Source organism: Neofelis nebulosa, chromosome 2 (assembly GCF_028018385.1).
Source record: "Neofelis nebulosa isolate mNeoNeb1 chromosome 2, mNeoNeb1.pri, whole genome shotgun sequence".
Taxonomy (NCBI): Eukaryota; Metazoa; Chordata; class Mammalia; order Carnivora; family Felidae; genus Neofelis; species Neofelis nebulosa.
This window is the reverse complement of record NC_080783.1, coordinates 169,414,129-169,441,336: the sequence shown is the minus strand read 5'-3', so window position 1 is coordinate 169,441,336 and position 27,208 is coordinate 169,414,129. Positions and strand designations below refer to the sequence as shown.

The 27,208-nt window shown below is 40.8% G+C and overlaps 1 protein-coding gene across 2 annotated transcripts in view; it reads left to right on the top strand.

Moving 5' to 3' along the window:
• Window positions 1-27,208, top strand: part of ROR1 (receptor tyrosine kinase like orphan receptor 1) — a 399,098-nt gene that overhangs the window by 351,174 nt on the left and 20,716 nt on the right. For both annotated transcript variants that reach the window (XM_058717134.1, XM_058717135.1), the window contains exons 5-7: window positions 8,730-8,857; window positions 10,783-11,100; window positions 12,899-13,144. In XM_058717134.1, the coding sequence (XP_058573117.1) occupies window positions 8,730-8,857; window positions 10,783-11,100; window positions 12,899-13,144 (692 nt within the window). The remainder of the gene's footprint in view (window positions 1-8,729; window positions 8,858-10,782; window positions 11,101-12,898; window positions 13,145-27,208) is intronic.

Sequence of the window (27,208 nt, the reverse complement as noted above, 5' to 3'; positions counted from 1 at the left end):
GATGACCACTTACAGGTTGGTCTTTAGAGAACATAGTATCTAAATTAAGTTTGGAATCACATATTTAACCTGTAATCTCAGTCACAGCCAGCCTGAGGTAAAGTCTACTCTTGACTCTCCAGACAGCTCCCTTTCCAAGACTCTCACTTTCTCTCCTTCATTCCCACCAACTCGTTCCATGTCTCTACCTGTGTTTGTCCTGATGCCCCTCCTCTGAGGATGGGTAGATATAACTAATAAAAATTAAATTATTTTCCTACCTCCTGGTTTGCAGTTAACCAAGGATGCTTCATGGCCCAGGCTTCTAAGGAAACAGAAGGAAGTATTTTTGAAGAGGTATAACTTTTAGGACACATCAGATTCTAATTCATTCTTAAAGTTTCCGTGTCTCTGATCATTTATCCATATTAGAATCATTTTGTATTCTTTACTTGGATTCTTAATTGTATATGTATTCCTCCCCCTTTTAAATAAATGACAGTGGATTTTCACCTTTAAGAGATGTGACTGTACCCCCCAAGGGAGCACCCTATTTCTGAGATGGGAAGCTTTGTACCCAGTTATTAGAGCTGGGCCTGGGGGGCATGATGTGTGGATCTGCCATGGCTATGCTTTAACTGAGTAGCTAATATGTGCCCTGATTTACAAATTTTATAAGGGATACTTTCCAGCTACCTATGGCCTTGACGGTCTTTGGGGCAGGCACTGGTAAATTATTTTTGCTTCTCCAGAATAGGTAATTTCATAGAGACAGAAAGCAGATTGATGGTTACCAGGAGCTGGGGAGAGGGAGACATAGGGAGTAACTACTAAATGAGTATGGAGATTTATTTTTGCAATGATGAAAATGTTTTGATACTAGATAGATGGAGGGAAAAAAAAGAAATTAGTACCCAAACGAGAGAAAATAACGCACACTTTGCTACACTGCTCACTGGAGCACACCTGGGGATACTATAATACAGCCAGGACTACTTGGAGCTGTGTGATAGCTTTCCTTCAAACGAAAATTCAGAGCTTTGAGGACCGGCAGCTTGATGTGATTTCTTCTTCATGGCTCAAAATGGAGCTCTTAAGAGGGACTGAGTGGGGTATATTCAAAAGTGTTGGATTATTTCATTCACTGCGGTCTGTATACATGAGGCTGCAGGCTTGTGGGCCACCCTCTTGGCATTCCAGTTGAAAAGCCATGAGAATCAGAACAAAGAAACCTGCTGATGCTGTGTAAACTGCCAGTGCTTACAGCAGATTAGTCTGCTTGGAAGCGACGTGCAAAGCCGGTCTGCAAAACTTCTCCCCAGAACTGAAGCTTGAAATTCCAACCATTGGCCCGCTCCCAAGGTGCCTCAACCTTGTCCCTTGGATATATATAAACAATTTTTTTAATTGAGGTGAAATTCACATATCCTTAAAATTAACCTTTTTTTAAATGTTTATTCATTTATTTTTGAGTGAGAGAGACAGAGACAGAGCACGAGTGGGGGAGGGGCAGAGAGAGAGAGAGGGAGACACAGAATCTGAAGCAGACTCCAGGCTCTGAGCTGTCAGCACAGACCCCAACACAGGGCTTGAAGCCATGAACCTCGGTACCATGACCTGAGCTGAAGTCAGACACTCAACTGACTCAGCCACCCAGGCCCCCCTAAAATTAACCATTTTAAAATGAGCCATTGGCACCTTCATTAGCACCTTCACAATGTTATGTAACTGCTACTGCTTATCTAGTATCATAATATTTTCATCATATCAGGGTGCCTGGGTGGCTCAGTCAGTTGAGCCTCAGACTCTTGAATTCGGCTCAGGTCATGATCTCAGGGTCATGGGATTTAGCTCTGTATTGGGTTCTGAGGTGAGTGTGGAGCCTGCTTGAGATTTTCTTTCTCTCCCTCTGTCCCTCTCCCCCACTCATTCCCTCTCTCCCTCTCTCTCTCTCCCTCTCTCTCTCAAATTAAAAAAATATATATTTTTTCCTCATAGCAAAATAAAACTCCATACCTATTAAGTAGTTACTCCCTATTGCTCCCTCCCCACGTAGGAACCACCATTCTGCTTTCTGTCTCTATGAATTTATGTATTCTGGACATTTCATATAAATGGGATCGTAAAATATGTGGCCTTTCATGTCTGGCTTATCTCACTTAGCATAATGCTTTTAGGATTCTTCCACGTTGTAGCATGTCTCAGTTCTTCATTCCTTTTTTTATAGCTGAATGATAATCTGTTGCATGTATCTACTCACATTGTGTCTATCCCTGCACCTGGGGATGAGCATTTGGGGTTGTTTCCACTTTTTGGCTATTATGAATAGTGCTGCTGTGAACATTTGTATATTGGTATTTGTTTGAATACCTGCTTACTATTTTTTTATTTGAGTAAGATCTTTTTTAAGTTTATTTATTTATTTTGAGAGAGAGAGAGTGAGAGTGGAGAAGGGGCAGAGAGAGAAGAAGACAGAGAATCCCAAGTAGGCTCTGCACTGTCAGTGCAGAGTCTGATACAGGGCTCCAACTCACGAATCATGAGATCATGACCTAAGCTGAAATCAAGAGTTGGATGCTTAACCCACTGAGCCACCCAGGCTCCCTGAGTAAGATTTTATAGTTAGCAAGATACCTTTACATCCATTCTCTTCCCACCAAGGAGAGACATGCATTTTAACTGGTCTTATTACTCCAAAATGGAACTGTTTAGGGCCTAACTCATCAAAAAGTCTATTAGGCCTGCCCATGCTGCTGTGTAAAATCTGATAAAGAAGAAAGTGGCTCCCAGTTTGGAGGGTGCCTCAGGCATGTCACTGGGCCAGCCTGGGACAGCCCCACATCTATTACATCTGTTTCAGTGGTTGATGGTCAGGCAACAGGCCTTTTTTTCTACTTCTGAAGATCTGGAGGAGGACAGTTCTTAGCAGCAGCCTCTGCCTCATTCAGCAAGTGTTTCCTGAGGTGTGTGCTATGCCAGAGGCCTCGAGGAGGGAAGCTGAATCAGACATGGTCTTTGCCTTAGAGTCGTGGACACTAAACAGACAGACATAATGTGGAGTCAGAGGTGTGTGGGAGGGGTGTGATAAAGACACTGGCTGGGGTGGTGGGGGGATGGTCAGTGACTCATTTTCATGGGGGTACTTAGCATCTGGATCTTGAAGACAAGAAGGCATTCACAAGATGAAAAGGGGGTAGAAGGCATTCCAGGCCTCAGGAAGAGAATAAGCCAAGCCAGAGGAATAGCAAATTGCCTTCCCTGTTTTGAGACTAGCAAAGTCATTCATGTGACAAATATCATCAGGTTCATCGGTTGACTAGCAGGAGCGAGACTGAAAAACTAGGGAGCAACTAGATTATGAAGGGCCTTGCATGCTGCAGTCAGGAAACTGAAGTGAGTGGGAAACTAGAATTTTAGTCCGGAAATGACCTGATTGGGTCTATGTTTGAAAAGATCACTGTGTGACAAAGTGAATAATGAACCAGAGGACAGAGATGCCCTGTACCGATGAGTCCCACACCCTCCATCCCCAGCCTGTCTTCTCCATCATGCTGGCATGAAGCTAGGCCCAGATCTAAGTGTAAAGTCAGGGAAGATTGCCTTCGTCTTCCACACACGGACCTCTCATTGGTTGCCCCAGCCTTCCTTGCTAGGCTGCAGGAAGTGCCCACAACAGCTAGCAAATATCAGTCTACACTAAGGGCTTCCTGACCAAATAGGTCATCTCTCCTGGAAGCGTTGGAATTTAGAAGTAGGCCAAGCATCACGCAAGTAAGTGAATTTTTAGTGATGGGAATTCCAAGCATCACGCAAGTAAGTGAATTTTTAGTGATGGGAATTCAGCTACCCAGGGATAGACCCAGAAGGCATGATATAAGATTAGTATAAAGATTAAACGATGGGGCGCCTGGGTGGCTCAGTCAGTTGGGTGTCCGACCTCGGCTCTGGTCATGATCTCGCGTCGTGAGTCCGAGCCCTGCGTCGGGCTCTGTGCTGACAGGTCAGAGCCTGGAGCCTGCTTTGGATTTTGTGTCTCCCTCTCTCTCTGCCCCTCCCCCACTCATGCTCTGTCTCTGTCTCTCAAAAATGAATAAACATTAAAAAAATTTTTTAAAAAGATTCAATGAGCTCATCTGATGGCCTTCCTAAACTCCTCACCCCACCACATCTCCAGTTCTGTCTACACACAGTAAGGTTCCCACCCCTCCCATCCTGTAAGATTTTTTTTTTTTTACTTTTTATTTTGGAATATTTTTTTATTTAAGAAAAGTTGCTAAAATAGTACAGAGAGTTTCCATATGTCCTTCATCTCATTCCCCCTAATGTTGACGTCTTGCATAAACATAGTGCGGTCATCAAAAGTAAGAAATTATTGTTGGTATGACACAAACTAATCTACAGACTTCATTTGAATTTTGTCAGGTTTTGCAGTCATATTTCAGGGTTTCTTTTTAAATCATAGGTGTAGGACAACCACTGAGTTTGTCCTCTTGTGTCCCTTAAATTGAGGCAGCCTTCTGAGAGCCTGGACACTGCCCTCCCTAGAAGCTCTGAGAAGAGCACTCATGGGCCTCTCATAGTCCAATATTGGCACAACTCCATTTGGACATCAGTTTGGGGTATTCTGCATCTTTTCAGTCCCCCTACCCCATCTACCACCAATCCTTTCTCCCCCTTTCCTTCTCTCTGCTCCCCAAACTACAGATAGTCTCCAAATGCCCCATATCATACAACGTGCTTTTTCTACCTTTAGAGTTCTCTGCTTTGGTCGCTGGCCTGAGAAATTGGGCCAGAAACTTCTAAAGCTGTAAAGCGCCCTTGGGTTGTCACTTGCAGTGGTAGCATTTCCCTTTCCTGGGTTTCCAGTGGGTCCTGGGTGGATACCCCTACTTTTGCCATATTGGTCGTGGTCACTTTTAGCCCTATATGACCATCATCCTTCATAGGCCCCTTGGGGAGACCCTGGAGATGGAAGGCAAACTGGGTCTGCTCTTCCCTATCACAGTGAACTTAGAAGGCTACAGGGGTTGGCAATGTGATAACTAAATTACCTTTATGAGAAACTTGAGTCCCCATCACAAAGTTCCCCTGCATCTTGACATCATGGTGAGGTAGGTGGCACTTGTGCAAAATTCCATTTTCCCTGTCACAATGCACTCTTCTTCTGTGCAGAAAGAAGTCTCAGGCACACTCATTGCAAGTGCCCTTGCACTTTTGCTGCTTTGTGCTCCATGTTTTTAATTTGCTAAGCATGGAGGACATTAATGATGAAAGACATGTGAGCTGGAGAAAAGCAGAGAGCTTTTCATGAATGTTGGAGGAGCATTGGTTCCCCTCTTTGGAAAGCAGGAAAGGTGACTGTGACTCTATGTTTAAAAGAAAGCCTTTTTACCACCTCAGCAGACACCAAAACATCTTCACAGCAGAAAGCCCTTGTAAGCAGTGCAAAAACTTTTATAATCAAACTGTTCAGAGGAAAGCTGTATCCTATGGTTGCAAGCACGAGTTTGGGGCAAATCTAGCTCTTCTGCTTGCTGTGTAAATTTAGACCAGGTCTTCGCTCTTTCTGACCCTCAGTTTTCTCATCTGTGAAGTGGGAATGATCACACCTTCACCTTTTTTATAAGATCGTTGTCAGGATTAAGTGACTTAATATCAATTCTATATGCCAGTGAAACTTCACAGTTTCTGGCACAGAATAAAGGCTCATTTTAACGTCTCTTATTTATAATTAGGCTGATGTAAGTAAAAGTAGTATTGAAAAGCAGAACATCATTATAGATCGAACAACACGGTGTCATGGCTTGAGCTTGCTCTGTAAGTTTAAATCGTTTCTGCACCAATAACTGGCTTTGTGAACTTGAGCCAGTGACTCCTGTGAACTTGAATCTCTCCCTCTGTAAGATAAGGATAATGATACCACATAAGGAGCTACTTGGAAGAAAGCACTTAGCATAGTACCCAGCACAGAGTGGCAGACACTTAATAGAGGTTTGTTTTTCTAGTTCTGTGGTTCTCAACCACATTCAAATCACCTGAGAGCTTTTTTAAAAGCATGCGTACTACGCTGCATCCCCAGAGAGTATGATTTAATAGGTCTGAGGTGGGGCTTAGGCGTTGGTATTTTTGAAAGCTTTCTGAGGAGATTCTTCCCAGCAGCCAGGGCTGAGAACTACTCCCTAGCAGATGACATTACATACTGGGTTTTTGTTTGTTTGTTTGTTTGTTTTGTTTTGCTTTTCATATCTGTTTCTAAGAGACCGGTCAGAATATCAGGAATTCTGGGTGCAGTCAAAAATTCACTACACCTGCAGCTCTGAGCCCTTGATAAGAAATATGCAGCCAAGGAATTGCATTCCATTTTATTATTAAAAAAAAAAAAGTATTCAAAGAGTCTTTTTAGAGTCTTGAACTGGAAAGGTGGTAAGAAGTTTAGCCTAAGCCTCACACATAAAATATGGGAACTCCCAGTAGGTTGGGGATTTATATCTGGGGGTAATTCCAGGGTTTTGTCCTCCCAAGAGATATAAATTGAGGCCTTGAGAGTTTAACGTGGGGGAGGAAGACGTGTTCTCATAATGACACCTTAAAAGTCCAGGGCTCTGCTAATGCCTAAGGATAGAAAAGCATCATCATCATAGCAGGGGGTGGTGTGGAAGTGCATTCTGGTCTCAGTGCTTCGGTTTCCAAGATCCAAGGCTAGGTCATCGAGAAACTTCTTTCTCCCCATAGGTTTATGGTATTAGTTACCCAATAAAAGCGGGGTTAATTTTACAACCCAAGTAAAATTTAAGCCAAAAAGGCTTCAACATTACTCTAGGATTTATGAAAGTAAACATGTGGAGTGCTTGCAGGATTTTGCAACATTAAAATTTCAATGTCTTCAAGTCAGGTATATGATGTATCCATTTGTATGTGTACTTGAAGGTTAAGTTTTTAAGAGCTTTGCAATACAAACTGTTTTGGAAACTAAAATGAAGATACTTTCTCCATCTCCACTTTCAAAATGACTGTTAGAGTGAACAGGGAGTAGAGAGCCACTGGAAACTGGGCTTTTAATGACCAGCTTTATCAGATTTTTTTCACCTGGTTTCCTGTTAGAGCAGGCTTTCTAGACTCCCACACTGAACCCCCAAGCGGTGAAGTCTAGCGCCACAAGGCTGACTACAGTCGATTTTACAACGTAGGAGCTTAGTAAATAATTGTCCTTTAAATAACTGTCTTCTTTGGTAATCATAAATACTTCAATAATAAGCATGTGTGACCTCTGAATAGCACTTTTTAAAAGCCTTTACATTTGATAGGATCCTCATGACTTTCACTCCTAGGGTTGAGAGGTCAATTATTATCTTCTTATAGATAAGAAAACCGTAGCTCAGAGGACTCGGAGAGGTTCTAAGGACATGCAATGTTAAGCCCCGGAAGACAATTTCACTCTCCTGACTTTGGTTACAGTACTTTAACTTAGACGAAACCAAAGAGGAAAAATATTTTCATTTAGACAGTGTATTGGTTCCAGCCAGGTTAACAGAAGAGGAGCATCCAGGGTGGAAGTCAGCCCAGAAGCCTAGCAGGTGGCCTTTTGTTTGGCCGTGGTCTGCTTTTGAGAAGCAGCTGGCTATTCTGTACTCTGTTGTCTTGTGTTTATCGCAGGCCCTTGTAGGATATTATGGCCTCTATCCTTTCAGGCTGAATTTGCTATCTTGGGTCCTACTTTCTAGCCTTAGCTCTGTAGCCATTTGCCACACTGTCACTAACCACATTATCTGGGACTGTCACTAGCCACATTACCCTTTGTCTCCAGAATAAGATCTACTCCCCCTACCTTTTTATTATCATAATTTTGAGGTAACAACGTTTTTTAAGATTGGGGCCTGGTTGGCTCAGTCGGGTAAGCTGCCGACTCTTGGTTTAGGCTCAGGTCATGATCTCACAGTTTGTGGGTTCGAGCCCCACACTGGGCTCTGCGTGGTGGGTGCAGAGCCTGCTTGGGATTCTCTCGCTCCCCCTCTCTGCCCTTCCCCCACTCTCTCTCTCTTTTGCTCAAGATAAATAAATAAACTTGAAAAAATGTTTTAAAACTTTAAGATTGTTTTAAAAGTTTTCAGGGAATCATGAAAGCAAGATTTCCATTGCCATTTTCTTTAGATTTCCTGGGATTTAGTGACTCTTGAAATTGTGCGATCCACCGTTTGCCTGGACCTCTCTCTGCAGGGTAGAGATAATGGGTCTTAAGCAGTGAGGAGCCACATAACTGGACTGCCCTCTGGTTTCTTTCCAGCTGCACCCAGCTTCTCACCCCACGGAGCCTCCTAATTGACACATCAGTTGGAGTGGGTCTTGTGGATAATGCACCCACGCCTTTGTAGCAAATGACGCAGAAATAATCTGTGCTTAAAAAACAAAAAACTGTAGAACATGTGCCCAGATTTCCAACTCATTTCCTCCTTACTTTTATAACTACATCATCTTCCAGCCCACCACCAGCTGCGAAAATAAGTGCTTTCTCCCATATTTAAGGATGATTTTTGTGCTTAGAATGATTTTCTGGGGGTGAAGGAAACTTGACCAACGTGACCAGCAGATGTTTGAAGTGATGGATGGAACTGAGGCCGAGCCTGACTCCTCGGCCCAGTCTTTGGGATAATGTGCCCAGCTTCTCCCCCTAGCGACCGTTTAGCGCATTGCACAGTTAGAGCCGACTGAATGTGGATGTATTGCACCAGCTAATGTCTGTGCTCTGGTTTTAGAGACGAGTATGAAGAAGATGGATTCTGTCAGCCATACAGAGGGATTGCATGTGCAAGATTTATTGGCAACCGCACTGTCTATATGGAGTCTTTGCACATGCAAGGGGAAATAGAAAATCAGATCACAGGTAAGTAACGCCAATGACATTGTATTGATACCTTGTGTAACTCTTTTTCTCACTGCAAGTTTTCTTGAGCTCTTCTTTTAACAAAGGATAAAGGGTTAGGGGTTGGAGGTTAGAAGCACAGGCGTTAGGAGCAGGACCACAAAGAAGCCTGAGATACGATCTCTGTGCTCTGGAATGTGCATTACAATACTTTATTGAAGGTTATTGCTCTTAGAGGGAAAAGATGCTCTGAAAAGTCTTTCATTTATTCAGACACTCCATAAATATTATTAGTGTTTCTGGTATATCAGGTACTGGGCTGGGCGCTGGGGACACGATAGTGTGGTGAATAAGCCAGGTTACATCTCTGCCCTCAAAGAGCTTACTATTTGGAAACAACATTGTGTAGACTAAAAGTCCCGTAAGTGCTAAAACAATTTAGAGTCCAGAATTCTGGATGCCATTACTGTGACTGTGGGGAAATCTCGTATTCTCCATGAAAGTCTCTTCATCTGTGAAGTGAGTGATAAGACAAGATGATCATATGTCTCTTCCTGCTCTAGCCTTCTATATTTTACCCCTCATTTTTCTGAATTGAAAGTATATTTTGAATCTAATAGTGAAGCACTTCCTAGAATGCAGGAGTGAAGTAATATAGGCCACCTTGTACAATTTTGCACCCCTGGTTCTGGTGGTTATAGTGGCCTTGAACTACTGCATTAGTGTAGTGATGCCTCAGTGCCACGTACCCTTTCAAGCCATTAAAATTGCCCTTATGAGAATCTGATAAGCTGTCAGTGTTAGCAAATAAAAATACAGAACACCCAGTTATATTTTAATTTCAGATAAACAATGGATAATTTTTTAGTATGTGTGTGTTCCAAATATTTATCTGAAATTGAAATGTAACTAAGTGCCTTGTAGTTTATTTATCTGGCAACCTTAGGATTTATGAGGGAAGAACAAACCTGAGGCAGGCACACAGAACAGCAAAAAGTCTAGAAACTATGTCCTATGAGGAATTTGAAGGCACTAAGAGGGGCTCAGGGGAGCTATTCAACCAGGAGAAGCAACCATAGAAAGCTGTAGTTGCCTTGCTAAAGACCTCAGGCTCTCAGGAGGAAGGACTCTGTGAAATTCCAGAAAGCAGAAGCAGGACTGATGGGAGGGGCTGTTGAAGGCACATTTTAACTTAACATAAGAACATTTTGACATACTCTTCACTAAGTATTCACAAAAATAAATGGGAGTTCCAACGTAAATGTTTCATCACCCATCTATAATGAGGTAGAAGCTCTTGTCAATGGAGGTTTGCAAAGGGACGCTAGTACTCTTTTTATACATGGATGCCAAACTGGATAAGAGGTTAGGCTAAGTGACCACTAATACACACACTGCAACCACTGAGTTGTGCTTTTTTGAGAACCTCCAAGAGAAATGCCTCATTTTCAGAAGATGAAATAGAAAGTATTCAAGCCACAAGAAATTAGACAAGTTCCCCAAAGTCATCCAATTCAGAGGCAAGACACAGATCTAAATCCTATGATCAGCCTCAGCCGCCGCATAAAGCAAGTTCTGCCCTGCAGCTGTCAAATGTTTTAGAAGCTGCACAAAACTAATAAAATGTACCGGATGAAACACAAAGTTCTTTGCTTTGTAGTAAAAATGAAAAATATATTGTGCTTTAACCTAATTAATTCTTTTTATTAGGAAATGGTACATATGTAACTTAATCCTGTTTTTTTAACTTTGTAGTCAAAATGATTTTTTTTCAAGCCAGTGAAAGTAAGCTGCCTGGACATCTGAACTGAATCTCTTCTTGGCCTTGTCTATTTGAGCACAGCGGATTCCTTCCAGTGTGTGTTTATATCTGATATCTGTTGACTAGATAACCGAAGGAGATAAACCCTGGCCCCTGGGAGTTAATAACTGTGTTTGTTTTCCAGCTGCCTTCACCATGATTGGCACCTCCAGCCACTTATCTGATAAGTGCTCTCAGTTTGCCATTCCTTCCCTGTGCCACTATGCCTTCCCGTACTGCGACGAAACCTCATCCATCCCTAAGCCCCGGGACTTGTGTCGCGATGAATGTGAAATCCTGGAGAACGTCCTGTGTCAAACAGAGTACATTTTTGCAAGATCAAATCCCATGATCCTGATGAGGCTGAAACTACCAAACTGTGAAGATCTCCCCCAGCCGGAGAGCCCCGAAGCCGCAAACTGCATCCGGATTGGAATTCCCATGGCGGATCCCATAAATAAAAGTAGGTGACTCTTGACCTTCTGTGCTGCCTGGAGGCCAGCAACCCCATGGCACAGTGAAAACTGGACCTTGATCTGTAGTAATGATTCATATTGGTAGTCAGATTACCTTCCGATGGGCTAAATACTGTGTGGGGGCTGAGCATTCAGTGGTAGATTACATGCAGTAACTATCTTTAAGAAGCTTCATGAAGAGAATGCATTTTTATTTTTATTTTTTAATATTTATTTTTGAGAGAGAGAGAGAGAGCGTGCAAGCAGGGGTGGAACAGAGAGAGACAGACAGGGGATCTGAGGCAGGTTCTGTGCTGACAGCAGCGAGCCCCATGTGGGGGTCGAACTCATGAACCAGGAAATCACAACCTGAGCCAAAGTCAGAAACTCAACCCACTGAGCCACCCAGGCACCCCGATAATAAATTTTTAAATATAGTTGTTGGTTCCTCAATGACTTAAATAGAATTACCGTATGACCCCGCAATGCCACTCGTGGGTAGGCACTCAGAGAATTTCAAATAGGTGTTCAAACAAAAACTTGTGTGTTAAGTGTTCATAGCGGCTCTATACACAATGGCTAAAAGGTAGAAACAACCCAAATGTCCAGCAGTGGATGAGTGGCTAAACAAATTGTGGTGTATCTATAGAATGAAATATTATTCATCCATAAAGAGGAATAAAATCCTGTTACATGCTACAGCATGGCTGAAACTTAAGAAAAGTATTACGTAAGTGAAAAAGGCCAGACGCCATTGTGTGATTCCTTTTATATGAAATATCCAGGAAAGACAAATCCATAGAGATAGAAAGCAGATTAGTGGTTGCCAGGGACCAGGGGAAGGGGGTGTGGGGAGTGACTGCTAAATGAGTATAGGGTTTCCTTTGAGATGATATACAAGTGTTCTGGAATGAGATAGTGGTGAAGGTTGCACAATGTTTTGAATCTTCTAAAGACACTAACGATAAATTTCACGATATGTGTACTGTACCACAATTTTAAAAATATATACATGGGGCTTGCCTCTCTCCACTGTCTTCTCACCTCTGTTCCTCTGTAATTTTCCATTTACCTAGAGTTAAGTTTTACTGGTAATTTTTTAGTTTCCTTTTGGTATTTAATATTATTCTATTAGTTAAATGAGTTAATGCATCTAAAATGCTTAGAACTAGGCTTAGCACATAATAATAGTGATATCTTCATTACTATTATTATTACTATTATTTTATCATTGCCCCTCCATATTTTAATTTCAACTTAATGGATTTTTGCAGTGCTTTCAAGTAAGTGCCATGGTGGTCACCTGGGGAGAGGATTTGCTTTTCACGAATATCCAGTGCATCAGCACACAGTGGCCCCAACTCCTGTGAGAAACGCATAATTCACTGCTCCTAATGAACATTTGCTGGGAACTAGGTTCTTTATCACACGATTCATGTCTAAAGACATCAAGCAGAAATGGAAAGAGCAGTTCAGCTTGAACCTTTCCTGAGCCATTCACTAGGAAATTACTCCTGTGCCCCCAGTTCTGATTTTTTTTTTTCTGTGTTCAGTATTAAAAATGCATGTGGAGGACTGGTTTTTTTCCTGAAGCATAAGCTTTAAATCCTCCCAGGAATGTAACTGTGAGGCTGGACCTATGTCCCAGCCCAGCAAGCAGGGAGACTGCCCACATGGCCCCTGACCAGCAGGGAAGCCTTAGCCATGAGCTTAATTGCACGTCTTCCCTCCAGAAACTGCTGGCTGGAAGTTCCAGCATCTCCTGTTTCTTGCTCTCAGTTTGGGCCTTTCTCTTCTGTTTTTCAGACCACAAGTGCTATAACAGCACAGGTGTGGATTACCGGGGGACTGTCAGCGTGACCAAATCAGGGCGCCAGTGCCAGCCGTGGAATTCTCAGTACCCCCACACGCACACCTTCACCGCTCTCCGTTTCCCAGAACTGAACGGAGGCCATTCCTACTGCCGCAATCCGGGGAATCAGAAGGAGGCCCCCTGGTGCTTCACCTTGGATGAAAACTTTAAGTCTGACCTGTGTGACATCCCAGCATGTGGTAAATGCCTTTAATGTATTCAGTCACCTTTAAAAATCCCCTCTCCATCCCCCACCCCCCGCCCTTAGGAGAGTCTATGAGGGGCAAAGGAGATGGATAGTGTTTTTTTGGTCTCAAACTGGGTTTCTAAGACAGGTAAACCTTGCTGTTTCTGCATAAAACACCTTTTAGGGTACCAATGCACACTCTCGGGGAGGAAACTGCCTTATTCCTGCAACCATTGTGGTTCGTGGGGAAAATGGTGCAGGCGTGAAACCACTTGTCACAGTCATTTATGTAGTAAAAGATATTACCTGCAATGGTCCATGTCCAAGTGCACCTATTACTCAGTCATCCAGGGCAGAGTGTAGATAAACTGTGTCTTCTGTGTCATCCTTTTATGCTGCAGAAGTGTGGAAAGAAAATGAAATACCTGAATCAGTTTTTTGTTTTCTGTTTTTTGGAGTTGTTTTGTTTTGTTTTTGTCTAGAAAAAATTTTTGGAGGGTAGGAGAAAGACCATGAAAGCAAGGGTGAAACCTGGAGTTTGGGACTGTTTTGGAACTGACTCATCTTCCTGGTCCTTCTTCTCATAGATGATGTCAACTGGGTTTCCCCAGCATAGAGGGAGAGTACGATGTCACTGCAGGAAAAGCCATAACAATAACAGGGACCTAATAATGATATCCACCTGGGAGGATGAATGAGTTGTTAACTGAAAAATTCTAGGAAATCGGGAAGATAGTAAATGCTTAATGAATATTATCTATTATAATTATTGTCTGGGCAGTATATAAAGAGGAATCTACTCTAATTAGTATGCAGTCTACATAAGGAATGTTTGCTCTGAGTTTAGCAAATATTATTTGAGAGCCCACTGTGGAGTAGGGGGTTTGAAAGAGAAATAAAATGTGATTCACATTACAATCACAATGCAGTGTGTATGATACAATAGAAGTTAGCACAAATGTTATGGAACAAAGAAGAGGAAGCTAAAACATACTAAAGAGGTCCATAGGAAGAAGTAATAAAAATGTTAAAAAGAAACCTTAGTGATGAAAATTTGGGAAACTTATTTTATAATTTCATTCTTATGTGTTACCTGTTACCATAGTGTCTTCTCTTGCAAAATGGTTTTATGGGTGCTTAAACATGCCAAGTTTGAGAAGGAGGTGACCAGACCCCTTTTGTGGTCTGGACTTTAAAATGCCTTCATATGCAGCATAAAGAACAAATTATGATGTAAAACTCTTCCAGAGCCACCATTGGAAACTTCAAAGCAAATTATCCTGTATTTTTTAAATGGTTTGCCCTTAGTAACTCATGACTTTTCCCACATGCTATATTCAACATTAATAGGAGAGGAATAAAAATAAAATGTAGATTTATAATCATTTACTTAGTTTCCACCTCTTCTCTTAAACTAGTTAAGGTATAAAGATCTGTAAGAGAGTCAAGGATAAAAGCAACACTCACTGAGCACCTTCCATGTGCCAGGCATGGTACTTGGGGTTGTCATGGGCTTTATTTATACTCACCCTTACACTGTGACAAGTATTTTTTTTTTAAAGTTTATCTATTTATCTTGAGAGAGACAGTGCAAGCAGGGGAGGGACAGAGAGAGAGGGAGAGAGAGAAAATCTTGGCAGGCTCTGTGCTGCCAACTGCAGAGCCCGACACAGAGCTAAAACTCACAAACCATGAGATCATGACCTGAGTTGAAACCAAGAGTCAGTCGCTTAACTGAGCCACCCAGACATCCCTGTGACAGGTATTTTATTAACCCTATGTTGCTGGTAAATGGCAGGTATGTCTGACTCTAAGCTCACCTTCTTGCTACTCTACCATGATAATTCAGAATACTGATATGTGTCCTCAGGGAAACCAAATGAATTGTTTTAAGGAAGAAACACATTGTTCACTCCACTCTGGGTAAATGCTCTTGTCCTTTAGATGACTTCTGACCCTTGATTTCCAACAAACGCCCCACAGAAGAAGGGAGATAATTTGTTCATAAACTGGAAAATTTGTTGATTAGCTGATTCGAGCTCTATTACAATTAATTTAGTATAGTCAAGACTCTAAGTTCTATCTAAAAAGTACTGTTTTCATGTCAATGACCTTCCTGAAGCAATCAGACCAAATACACACTCTGAGGGATAAAAGAAATCCTTGAACAGTCTTTCAGACTGGACAGAGAGAGAAAGATCACCTACATCTACAGAACACTTACCAGGTGCCTGCACAGTGCCCCATGCTTTACATATTTGTATGCATTTAAAACTTATAACCACCCTGTGGGGTAGGTGTTATTAATGTAGTCCACTGAGGTTCAGAAGGACTAAAGGACTTGTCTAAATCACACAAATGGTGAGATTAGACCTTGGACTCTCATCTATCTACGTATAGCTCTGACCAAACTCAAAGCTCATGCTCTTTTCCCAAACACTCTGCTATCTCCCATTTAAAGATTTTTCAGAAATAAATAAAAGAATAACAATAGGCCTCACCTCTGAATTCCAGTATGTAGATTTTCATAATATGATAGGACATCGAAAAGTGTTCCCTTGCCAATAAGGAAATCCATCGTGATATTACTCTGTATTATTACAGTATTAATCAGTACAGTGATGTTAGAAACACTCAGGGTATTTCTCTCTGAATATCAATCAGCAGAGGACACAGTTAACATTCTGATGACTGGTTAGGTCTAGTCATGTGAGATAGATTTAGAATGTTAAGCCTAGAGAAGACGAGGCAGTTTTCACCACTTACAATAATAATTTTTATTAAAAAGAACGTTTTCATTTCATTTTGAAAGAAAACAGTTCCTTTTGAATTCTTCAAGCCAAGCCACAAAGACATCCATTAAAGACACTGGGAACACTTGACATGTGATCTGGAAGCAGCTGCTGAGAGGCCAGTGGCTCCCCCGTGTGGGAATTAAAAAAGAAAACAGGCTGGCATCAGCTGTTGTGCCCAGGCAAGGCTTCTCAGAATTGCCCCTGGATAGACCACCTCTAGCAACCTAATCATAATAGCATCCCACTTTGATAACACTTGTTTAGGGCAGTTGATTTTTTTTTCTCTTTTCATTCTTACACAATTATGAAAGATAAAGTAGGAATTTCCTGCCCTCTTTCACCATATGAGTAAATCAAGGCCCAGGGAAGTGGAAAGACTTACCCAAGACCACAAATCAACTAATAGAAACTAGGTCTGCTATGTCTAGGACACTTACTGCTCTTTGTTCTATACCACTGCTTCCCAATCGGCAGAAGTTTTGCCTTCTGGGGAACATTTGGCAATGTCTCAAGATATTTTGGTCATCACTCCTGGGTGGGGTTGTGAGATGCTACTGGTTTCTACTGGGTGGAGGCCAGAGAGGCTGCTAAACACCCTTCAATGCACAGAATGACCCACACAAAGAATTATCCAACCCAAAATGTCAACAGTGCCAGGATTGAGGAACCCTGAGACTGGATAGGAATTATACAATTTAGACTATATAATATAGTATATTGTATATATTATTAAAAAATTATGCAATTTAAACTATAAAATAATAATAACATTAGGGGCACCTGGGTGGCTCAGTTGGTTAAGCATCCGACTTCAGCTCAGGTCATGATCTCACAGTCCGTGAGTTCAAGCCCCACATCGGGCTCTGTGCTGACAGCTCAGAGCCTGGAGCCTGCTTCAGATTCTGTGTCTCACTCTCTCTCTCTACCTCTCCCCTGCTCATGGTCTGTCTCTCTCTGTTTCAAAAATAAATTTAAAAAAACATTAAGAAAATAATAATAATAACATTAAACAGGAGTGCCTGGGTGGCTCAGTTGGTTACGAGTCCGACTTCATCTCAGGTCATGATCTCACGGTTCGTGAGTTCAAGCCCCACATCAAACTCACTGCTTTCAGCACAGATCCCTCTTCAGATCCTCTGTCCCCTCTCTCTCTGACACTTCCCTGCTAGTATTCTCTCTCAAAATAAATAAATAAACTTAAAAAAAACAATAACATTAAACAGCAGTTGCCATTTATTGAGTGTTTATAATGAGCCAAAGACCGTGCTAAGAGTTTTTTAATGCATTATCTCATGTATAATAGTTCTGTAATCCAGTGAGTTGCATTTTATTCTACCCTAGAAGAGAAAACAGAGACATAGAGAGGTGAAATAACTTCCGAGGCCACATGGTTAATAAGAAATGAACTCAGGACTCAAACCTATAGCTGGTCTTGTGTACTCTATGATTTATGTATGGGTGTATCTGTATATACAGAGAGAGAGAGAGAGAGAGAGACTGAGGATAACTTTTCATCTTACAACGAGTTGAAATCGTGTGGGGCAGATTTGAAATGAGTCCTTTCCCTTCTCCCTCTGAAAATGGGATGGAATCTCATGGGAACGTTCCTGCATTCTTTAGTTAAGTAAAAGTTGAGGAGATTTCAAAATCTCCATGTGGTTTCTCATTTTCCTACTGATAACTTTTGTTTTCGTTTCAACCAAGTAAGGCTAAAAGGAGTTGAGGCCTAATTAAATGCAGAATGTGAGCATTTGTTGTACTTTCTAGAATAAAGGCATTTGAGAACGGTCTGCCACAGACCGTTTTATCTGCAAACTTTCGCTTTAAGACAGAACATAAAATTAAACACAACCAAATATGTTTGCTGTGAATTCTGGGAATTGGCTAGGACTCTGTGCATGTGCCCAAGCCAGTGCTTAGAGGAAGTGACAGGACAAAAGATAGTTTGGGCGAGACCTGACCTCCCATCCTCCCTGTCTTTTCCTCCCTATCCCAGGCATCTAACAACAACTCGAACAGTTAATTATTTATTTAGTCACTCACTGAAACCAGTTTGTGTTGGGCTTCTACTATGCTTCAGACTTTGTGAACAGGGTAGATCAAAGCATGCCCTCATGTAGCCTACAATCTAGTGAAAGAATCTGATGGAAAAAGTATGAATCACGTTAAACACTGTCTTATAGCTCTGACAATTTATGTACGCCGTTACATGCTTGGCATTTTAGTTATGACTGTGGTCTGTTGAACACTGTGCCGGGTTCCTTAACACCAGCATCTGGCCTGGGACTTAGCTGATGTTTAATAAAATGTGTTGAATTAATGAATCCTCATAATAACCACAGGATAAAGGTATCCTCTCCGTTTTACTGATGGAGAAGCTGAGGCAATGTTGTTTTTACTACAGCCAAGATTCAAACCAGGTCCACAGGATTCTAGGTCCAGTCTTCTGTTCACCATGGCACAGTTACCTTAAAGTACAAATTCTAGGTTATTCAGAGGAATAAACGATGCTTTATCATTTTCCTCCTTTTGATCACTATGAACTATCTAGGTCTTTGGGTTGCTGTCCATTGATTTTCTTATTTGCAGCTCCACACATGCAGGAGTAGGGCCCCAGCCAGGAAGTCATCTACTCTGAGAGACCCTAGGTGCTCCACTCAGCCTCAGCCCTGATGAGGACTAGCTCCCCCAGCAGCTCCACGCAGGGCTCGCAATGTTTGCCCATTTCCCGTTAAATCCACCTCTCCTCCCTTCCCGGCAGCCCCACGTCCCCAGTCCTCAGAGTTGGCCATTTTCCCTGAGATCCTGCCTGCAAACCTTCATTCACTACGCCTTTACCTCTAGTCACTGTGGCCACCTTCCAAGCCAAATACTGTGGGTTGGGTGGAAACTACGTCGAAAAAGAAACATTTGCCTATGTTCTTTCCAACTGGCACCTAGGCACACCTCCCAGGTTCACAGTTTCACTGTAGCCCTTATCATTGCTTTTCTATGCAGCCCTGGGGGCAGATCCATGGAAAAGGCCTGTTTCTCTGGGAGCAGCTTTTGCATGATCTGACCATTTGACTTTGGCTGTATTCTACCACAAGACTTAACGTTCTTTCTCTCTCCCCCAGCTAACTGAGATCTTCTGTTGGTTCCTCTCTCAAATTGTATGGCGAAGCTGAATCTTGATTGTAGTGGTGTTTTCCTCTTCAAACCTCAGTCCTTTATTCTACTGTAGATTAAGTCTAGAGGCCACGTTTCTTCTGCCAGCCAGGCTAGCACGTCTGAGAGACCTCTACCAAACAACTAGAACTTCCAAGCAGCGGTATTGTTTTAGTCCTCAACCAGTTTCACCATAGAGTGCCCAATGATAAAAAAAAAAAAATTAGTGGGCCATTTGGCTCCACTTGCAGTTTTCATACCTGGCCTATTACTTTTGTATTTCCTTTTAAGTCCTTGGCTTGCAACAGTTTGCCAAAGGGCACATTGCCCAGTTCTGTGCCTGAATAGCCCTGACTTGTCCCATAACCTTACAAACACCCGCCCTGGGTTCTGCTTTGTCACAAACCATTTTCTACAATGTGGTGGTTTACAGTTCGGGGCAAGGCAGATGTTTTCCAGATTGCGAACACTGCAGTTTTTAACTCACTCTGTCAGCAGCCTTCTCCCATATTTCATAGAAGACCTGTTGTAAGGCAATTTGTCTTTCAGCCATTTCTTCAAACCAAAATTGAACATTACAGTGAATTGGATGGTGGGGAGGGGGAACGGAGGGAGGAATAGAGCACTGCTTTGTATGGTTTGAAGTTTTCCGGAAGAGTTATTTTTATGCTACAGAGATTTTCAAGATGTACTTTATTCTCCAGTCTCTATACATTTTCGACAAAGTAAAGAACAATAGTTACCCAAAACTTATAACTAAGTCATGTTCCATAAACATTTTTAACCATAAATTAATTTTTCTCAAAGGTATTTTTATTGTTCTCAAAATATATTGAGTCATGTACCCAGTGTGTCAGCTGCTCCAGCAATAAGCTCTGGGAAGCTTTTAACTCTTTTGGCCCACCACCATGCCAATGGGAAGGGCTCCTGGTCACTTTAACCCTTTGGTGACAGAATTCTGATACAACACCACAGTGATCTCTGCTATTGGCTTTGTATCAGCCAAGATTCTGGCAGAAAGCAAAAGGGACAAGCAGACACACTATGGAGAACTTCATAAAGAGACTGTTTATGAAGGTGTTGGCAGAATTAGGAGAAACCAATAAGGTGAAGGACCCATGGCTAGCAGAAGTGGGAGGCATTATCCAAGGCTTGAGGAGTCAAACGAATGATTGGTTACCTTACCTTGTGGAACACAGCTGAGGCTGAAGAGAGGGCTGTTCAAAGGCTCTGGCCTTTAATAGAGGGAGGCAGTCAATCCTCTGCAACTCAGCAAGGGGAACGCCTGGGAACAAACATGTGAACCATACTCTTCTTGCCCTGGGCAGTTCTTCTTGTCCTGCCAATGTCTCCCATTGGCTGAACCTGACTGGAAGCCAGAGGACAAGGGTGCCCACGGATATTGTCCATAGAAGTCAGCCTCAGCATAGAGCTGAGGAGAAAAGACCAATACTGGATCTGAGGACACTCAGGGAAAAATATTCATCACTAACTTTAAATCAGTTACTTCGCAAGAAAGCCAAAAGTACAGTAGGGGTCTAAATAAGGTATGTCAAATCAGATTATAAAATCAGAGAGCTTTGGGAGGAACCATAGAAACTATCCAGGCTCTATTTGACCATTGCCAGAGACCTTCAGAGACAGGGACATCTCACCACCCCAAAGAGGTTGTGGGATGGCTCCCACTGCTCAAAGTCTGCATTTGTAAGTCTGAAATCAAAACTTCTATGTGAAATCCCCTCATTTTTAAAAACTGTTGACCACTAACTCAAATTAGAAAAAACAAAAACAAAACTAATAAGGAACAAATCTATGTACTAGATCCAGTTTGTAACCTCTGGTGTCATTTATCATCCAAATTCCAAAGTACCTATTATATCCTTCATTTAATTTTTAATTTGGTCTAAAGAGCATGTACTCTTCCAACCTTTCCTTGCCCATCTTCCTCTTCCTCTGAATGTTTCTTGCTTTTTTAAAGCCCTTCTTAAAAACATGGCTCTTAGAATAGACCTTTTTGGTATTTTTAAATCAGTGAAGGTAGAAAAGGACCATGATATTTTTTATCATTACTCAGTATTGCCAATGAATGTTTTTTTGTTTGTTTGTTTGGTTTGGTTTTTGTTTTTGTTTTTGTTTTTTTGCTAAAAGTGCCATATATAAAAATTTTTGGAGCAATTTCATTGTGCTATTACTGGGTCCAACTGAGACTTCAAGTCTTCATTAAAATTTATTAGTCTTCCTTTTTCCACTTTTCTTTTCTTTTTTTTTTGGTTTTGTTACATAAAAAATTATTTAGTAGATTTGCTTAATCATGGGATTCTTTAAGCAAGAACTCTAACGTAACTGCAAGCTATAATATTTATTTGTAAAATTTCAATTGTTTTTGGGTCATTATTTTAGCCTGTACATTTTATTTCTATACATCTTATTTCTATAATCAGGGATCTTTCCTAGATTTTGGTCATTTTCAAGTTTCATAAATGTATCATCATCAAGCAGTTAATGATAATGTCAAACAGGCAGGTTGGCACAAGCTTAGCTCTCTACAATTTGAGGTTGATTTAATGATTAACCCTTATAGGGTACAGGCACATGGTAAATTTCAAATTTATCTGATGACATTATAATCTAGCCCTCCATCTTAGGTCCATAAGGATATCTTGGGTCTCTTGATCAAATGACTTGCTAAAGTTTAAAGGTGCTTGGTCTCTCACTCTAAAATAATCCTCTCAGAAATGAAAGAGATTTAATTTTATAAAAATGATTGAATTTTGGCACTTAAAGAGTAGCCCAATTAAAAAGTGGGCAAAGGATTTAAACAGACATTTTTCCAAAGAAGATATACAAATGGCCAACAATATATGAGAAGATGCTCAGTATCATGTGTCATTAAAGAAATGCAAATCAAAACCACAATGAGACATCACCTCACACCCATTATTAGGACCCATTATTTTATAAGAAGAAGAAAAGGAAGAAGAGGAAGAGGAGGAGGAGAAGAAGAAAATAGCACGTTAGCAAAGATGTGGAGAAATTAGAGCCATTGTTCACTATTGGTGGGAAAGCAAAATGGCGCAGCCATTATAGAAAACAGTATGGATGTTTCTCAAAAAACTAAAAATAGAATTACCATATGATCCAGCAATCCTACTTCTGGATATACATCCAAAGGAACGGAACATAGGATCTCAAAGAAATATTTGTACACCCATGTTCATCACAGCATTATTCACAATAGCTTCCACAAAAGAGGTGGAAGCAAGCCCATCGATGGATGAATCCATAAAGAAAATGTGGTATTTACATACAGTGGAATATTTTTCAGCCTAAAAAAGGAAGGAAGTTTGACACATGTAAAAACATGGATGAACCTTGAGGACATTTTACTGAGTGAAATAAGCCAGTCATAAAAAGACAAACACTTTATGATTCCACTTATATGAGGTATCTAAAATAATCAAATTCATAGAAACAGAAAGTAGACTTGTTGCTGTCAGGGGCTAGAGGGAGGGATAAGTGCAGTTATTGTTCAATGAGTATAGAGTTTCAGTTTTGCAAGATGAAAAAGTCTTGGAGATCTGTTGTACAACAATGTGCATACACTTAGCACTACTGAACTTACACATGATTAAGATGATAGATGTTATTAATTTTTTGCCATAATTAAGCTTTTTTCAATTAAAGAGAAAAGATTAGCCCAACTCTTTCCTTTTATAGAGAAAACTGAGATCATAAGAATTTATAGACACTCCTGGTGAACTCATGTGGATTCTAGTTACTAAGATTTTTCTCAAGTGCTCACCAATGAGTTACTGTCCCTATCTTATTGTGGTTAAAACATTTGCTGAAGAGAAAAAAAAATGTTAACCACTATATATGGCCAATCATAGTCTTTTTAAGAATTAATTTGAAAATATATAAGGCCATAGGTGATCTACTTAGTATTTTCATCATTAAATCAAGAGACCACCTAATGGTGGACCCAGCCTGCCAACTAAGGGCCTAGTTTCCCCTTTGCTCCTATGACTTCCAGGCACGTGCTTAAATATCACTGGTGTGGGCTCCTATCTGCTACAGACCCACTTAGTTTGTAGTTTTCAACTAATAAATGGTAGCAATTCCTGTTTTTTTCTATGATTTTTATTTCTTTTGAGACAAGATTATAATTTAACTTGTTTATTTTATTTTACTTTATTTGGAATCCTAAGGTTCTATAAGACTTCTTCCCACCTTTGCCATATTTAAGATCTAACAAATTTTTTTGTTTTAACTCAAAGTAATATCCCAGGTGATGTTTTACTTTATAAAAGTACCTCTTGAATAAGAAGTCATGTTTACCTTGTTTTAAGCCTCAGGATAAGAAAGGAGTATTTTCTCCATTATATTTAATTACTAATCAAAGTATTGAATATCTTTGTAAAAATAAAAATAGGAATGTCAGATGTGACCTCTGATACCAAATTGTTGATTTTTAAAAGGAAATTAATCATGTGATCCAGACTAAATAGTTGGTTTCAAAAATCTCAAGTATTTAACTTGATGTAACTAATATGTGCATTTAACTTTTAAACAGTTATTTCAAAGTATTAAAAATCTTCACCGTTCTAATTTTCAGCCAGTTTCCTTTGTAATGCACTGAAGGTGTCCATTACCCTGTAAAGTGAATAGTAAGAATAGTGTCCATTGTTCTAATGTGATCTGTTTAATAGTGTGATTCCCCACCAGATATTAGTCCTCATTAAAGGGAACCTTGGAATCTTAAGGAGAATAATGAAAAACAATTCCATATGGTATTTTAATTTTTATTAGTAATAGAATTTTGAAAGCATTAAAGCATCGAAGGGAGATAGCCTTGCATTCCAACCCAGACCCTACCACTTTCTAGCTTTGTCACATTATTTGTTCTTTCTTAGCCTTCTTTTACCTACATGTAAAATCGAGAACATCAAGTACCTGATTAAAGTAATGAATACAAATGATAGGCTGTTCAAAGAAGGTGAGCAAATGTTCATTTTCTAATTTTCCATGAGTAGGGTTAGTTGTTCTGTGGAAAGCTTTTATATAAAATTTTTTGAACCAGACTGACTCCCTTCTGGCCTAATGCAGAGAGAGGTGTGTGTGGGACAGTGAGTGTGCTGTATCACAGGTTTACAACAGGTCTATATTTGTTTTCTGTCACTTCCAACATGGCCACATATTGTTCTGCTTGATTATTTCACTTGGCAAAAAGACACTGTGGGCTCGTTTGCATATCCTCAGTGTAATCAGAAGGAGCCAAGTTTGACTGTGTTTAAAGATCCGGCTTCTTGGGGCGCCTGGGTGGCGCAGTCGGTTAAGCGTCCGACTTCAGCCAGGTCACGATCTCGCGGTCCGTGAGTTCGAGCCCCGCGTCAGGCTCTGGGCTGACGGCTCAGAGCCTGGAGCCTGTTTCCGATTCTGTGTCTCCCTCTCTCTCTCTGCCCCTCCCCCGTTCATGCTCTGTCTCTCTCTGTCCCAAAAATAAATAAAAAACGTTGAAAAAAAAAATTAAAAAAAAAAAAAAAAAAAGATCCGGCTTCTTGAAGTTTGTTCTCCTGCAGACCCACAGGGGGATTTGTCCCAGACCTCCCGTTTACAATCAAAGGCGTTCTGTGAATAATCTGATACAGAGTGAGTACAGAATAGAACTCCTTTGTTTGCTAGACAGGTGAGATCCCTACTTTCTCTTGTTGCTAAAAATCTGGGCCAGAAAAATGACTAGCATTACATGAGTACTAAATTAACCTCATTCCTTTTGTAATCATTACCCTTATAATGATTTCACTGAAAATCCAAGAATAACAAGAGGGATCCCCTCCACACATACACACACACACTGGGTACTGAGAAATTTGAAAGTGTTTTTATAATGTTAATAGTCATAGCATCCAACAACTGTGTGGCAGTTTTCAGTTTTCTGCAGTTTTGTCACGAACATCATCTCTCACATGAAGCAAATAAGATTGGTAGAGCAAATTATCATTCCCCTTGAATAAATGAGGAGGTGAAGGTCAGAAAGTTTGTTTCCTGCTTAAGGTTATTTTGAATTTCCAGCCCAAAGTTTTTATCTCTGAATCCTTTTCTACTCTAAGGGTAAGGGATAAACATTGAGTGATTTAGTTTTAACAGGTACTAGAGTAATACTTTCTGTGTTACCTCATTTACGGTTCACAACAATTCTGTGAAATAGGTATTACTGGTATCATTTTATAGATGAGTTCATGCAGAGAGGCTAAGTGCCTAATGAAAGTTACATAGATGACGACAAAGTCGGTCTTCAGAGGTTTCTGAATCTAAGACATACACTTCATTTATTCTGCCACACTGTCTCTAAAGTGTCTATAGATAGATCTTAGATAATCTATTCTAGATCTATTATATTCCTGTTATAGAAGATCCATCTGCTATGCCCTGTGGTAAACACTTTTCCATGTGATTTCTTTTTTTATGTTTATTTATTTTTGAGAGAGAGACAGAGAGAGAGAGAGAGAGAGCAAGCAGGGGAGGGGAAGAGAGAGGGCGGCAGAGGATCTGAAGCAGGCTCTGCACCGACAGCAGACAGCCCAAAGCAGGGCTCGAATTCACAAACCGTGAGATCATGACCTGAGCAGAAGTCAGATGCTCAACCGACTGATCCACCCAGATGCCCCTCCATGTGATTTCTTTCTCTCTGTCCATCCACTCGCAGACATGCAGACACAATTGTTACGAAAGCGACTGAGACTGAGTTCCAAAGACAAGAATGACTACAATGGTCTCCAGAGATGCCTGGCTTATACGTTTACCTGCCACCGTATATAAAGTGGGGAGTGCAAAGGCAGCACATCTAGCAAAGCTTCTGTGTCATTCCCCACCTTTCAGACCTCCCTCCTCCTTCCTACCTCTGTGAAACAAGAGAAATCCTACCATAAGAAAATGGATGCCAGACAATAGCCATTGTCAAATTACTGGCAGTGTAGTGGACTTTCTAGAGTAGGAGGTATTACAGCAAGACCAACAGGGGAGGAGTCCTGGCTTTTGAGTTACTAGCCGCATGTCCTGGGGCAAGTCACTTAACCACTCTGTCCCTCCACTTCCTCACCTATAAAAATAGCCATAAGGATGGCATCTGCCTCATGGGATTGGTTGTGAGGATAAAATTAATGAGTGAATGAAAAGTACTTACAATGGTACCTGGCCCATAGCTAACATGATTTTGTGCTAGAGGACACTCAGTAAATATTAAAGCTGTTATGTTTATTATTCTTGATAAGCATATTTTACTCCTCCCCAAATCCCTCTGAGGGTTAACCCACAGCACAGTGCCAACACCCAGGTTTTGGTTCCTCTCCCTAACTTCATGTATTGAGTCTGTTTATGTAGGGAGAAGGCAATGTGATTTAGTTACTGCTATATCTCACTGAATAATAGGTTCCCAAGGCAGGTGCATGCAAGCAAGAATGATGTATAGTCTATTCTCTTTTACATGTACTAGGGAAGGCCACTGTTTAAAGAGACTTTCTGGGTTTCTCGACCACTCTAGTCATACTTCCCTTGCAGCATTTCTAACAACATATTGTAATTACCTTTTCTCTGTTTTCCTTACCCAACCATGAGCTCCTTAAAGGCAAAGGACATATCGTATTTAATTTTATATCCCCAGTACCTAGAATAGTCCTTGGCAGTAGTAGCTTTTGTTTATTGACTTACTGAACAAGTGGGAAGATGAGTGAATGGATACATGGTTAATTCTATGTTAAGTAAATAATCATCTCTGAATTTTGTGTCAATCTGAATTTTCATACCTTGAATTTTTCTTAAAGCAAGATAGCCAATGAGGTTATTGGTGATCAGGGCATGCATTATGTAACCCCTCTAATTACTGCCCATAATTCTTGTGTTTGTTTGGTCAGTCAAATAATTTATTAACATATGCCCAAAGAATTTAAAGGTCAGACTCAAGTCCATTTTTAAGAAGTATGCTTCATGTCTTTCTATACATATTATATACTTTTCCTAGCAATGGCAGAGTAGATATATAAGATTTCAAAAATATACTTCACAGTGTTAGTACTCATAATTATTGCATTCATATGAAATCATTTAAGAGGAATTCTTGGATTTCAAAAAAGCATCAG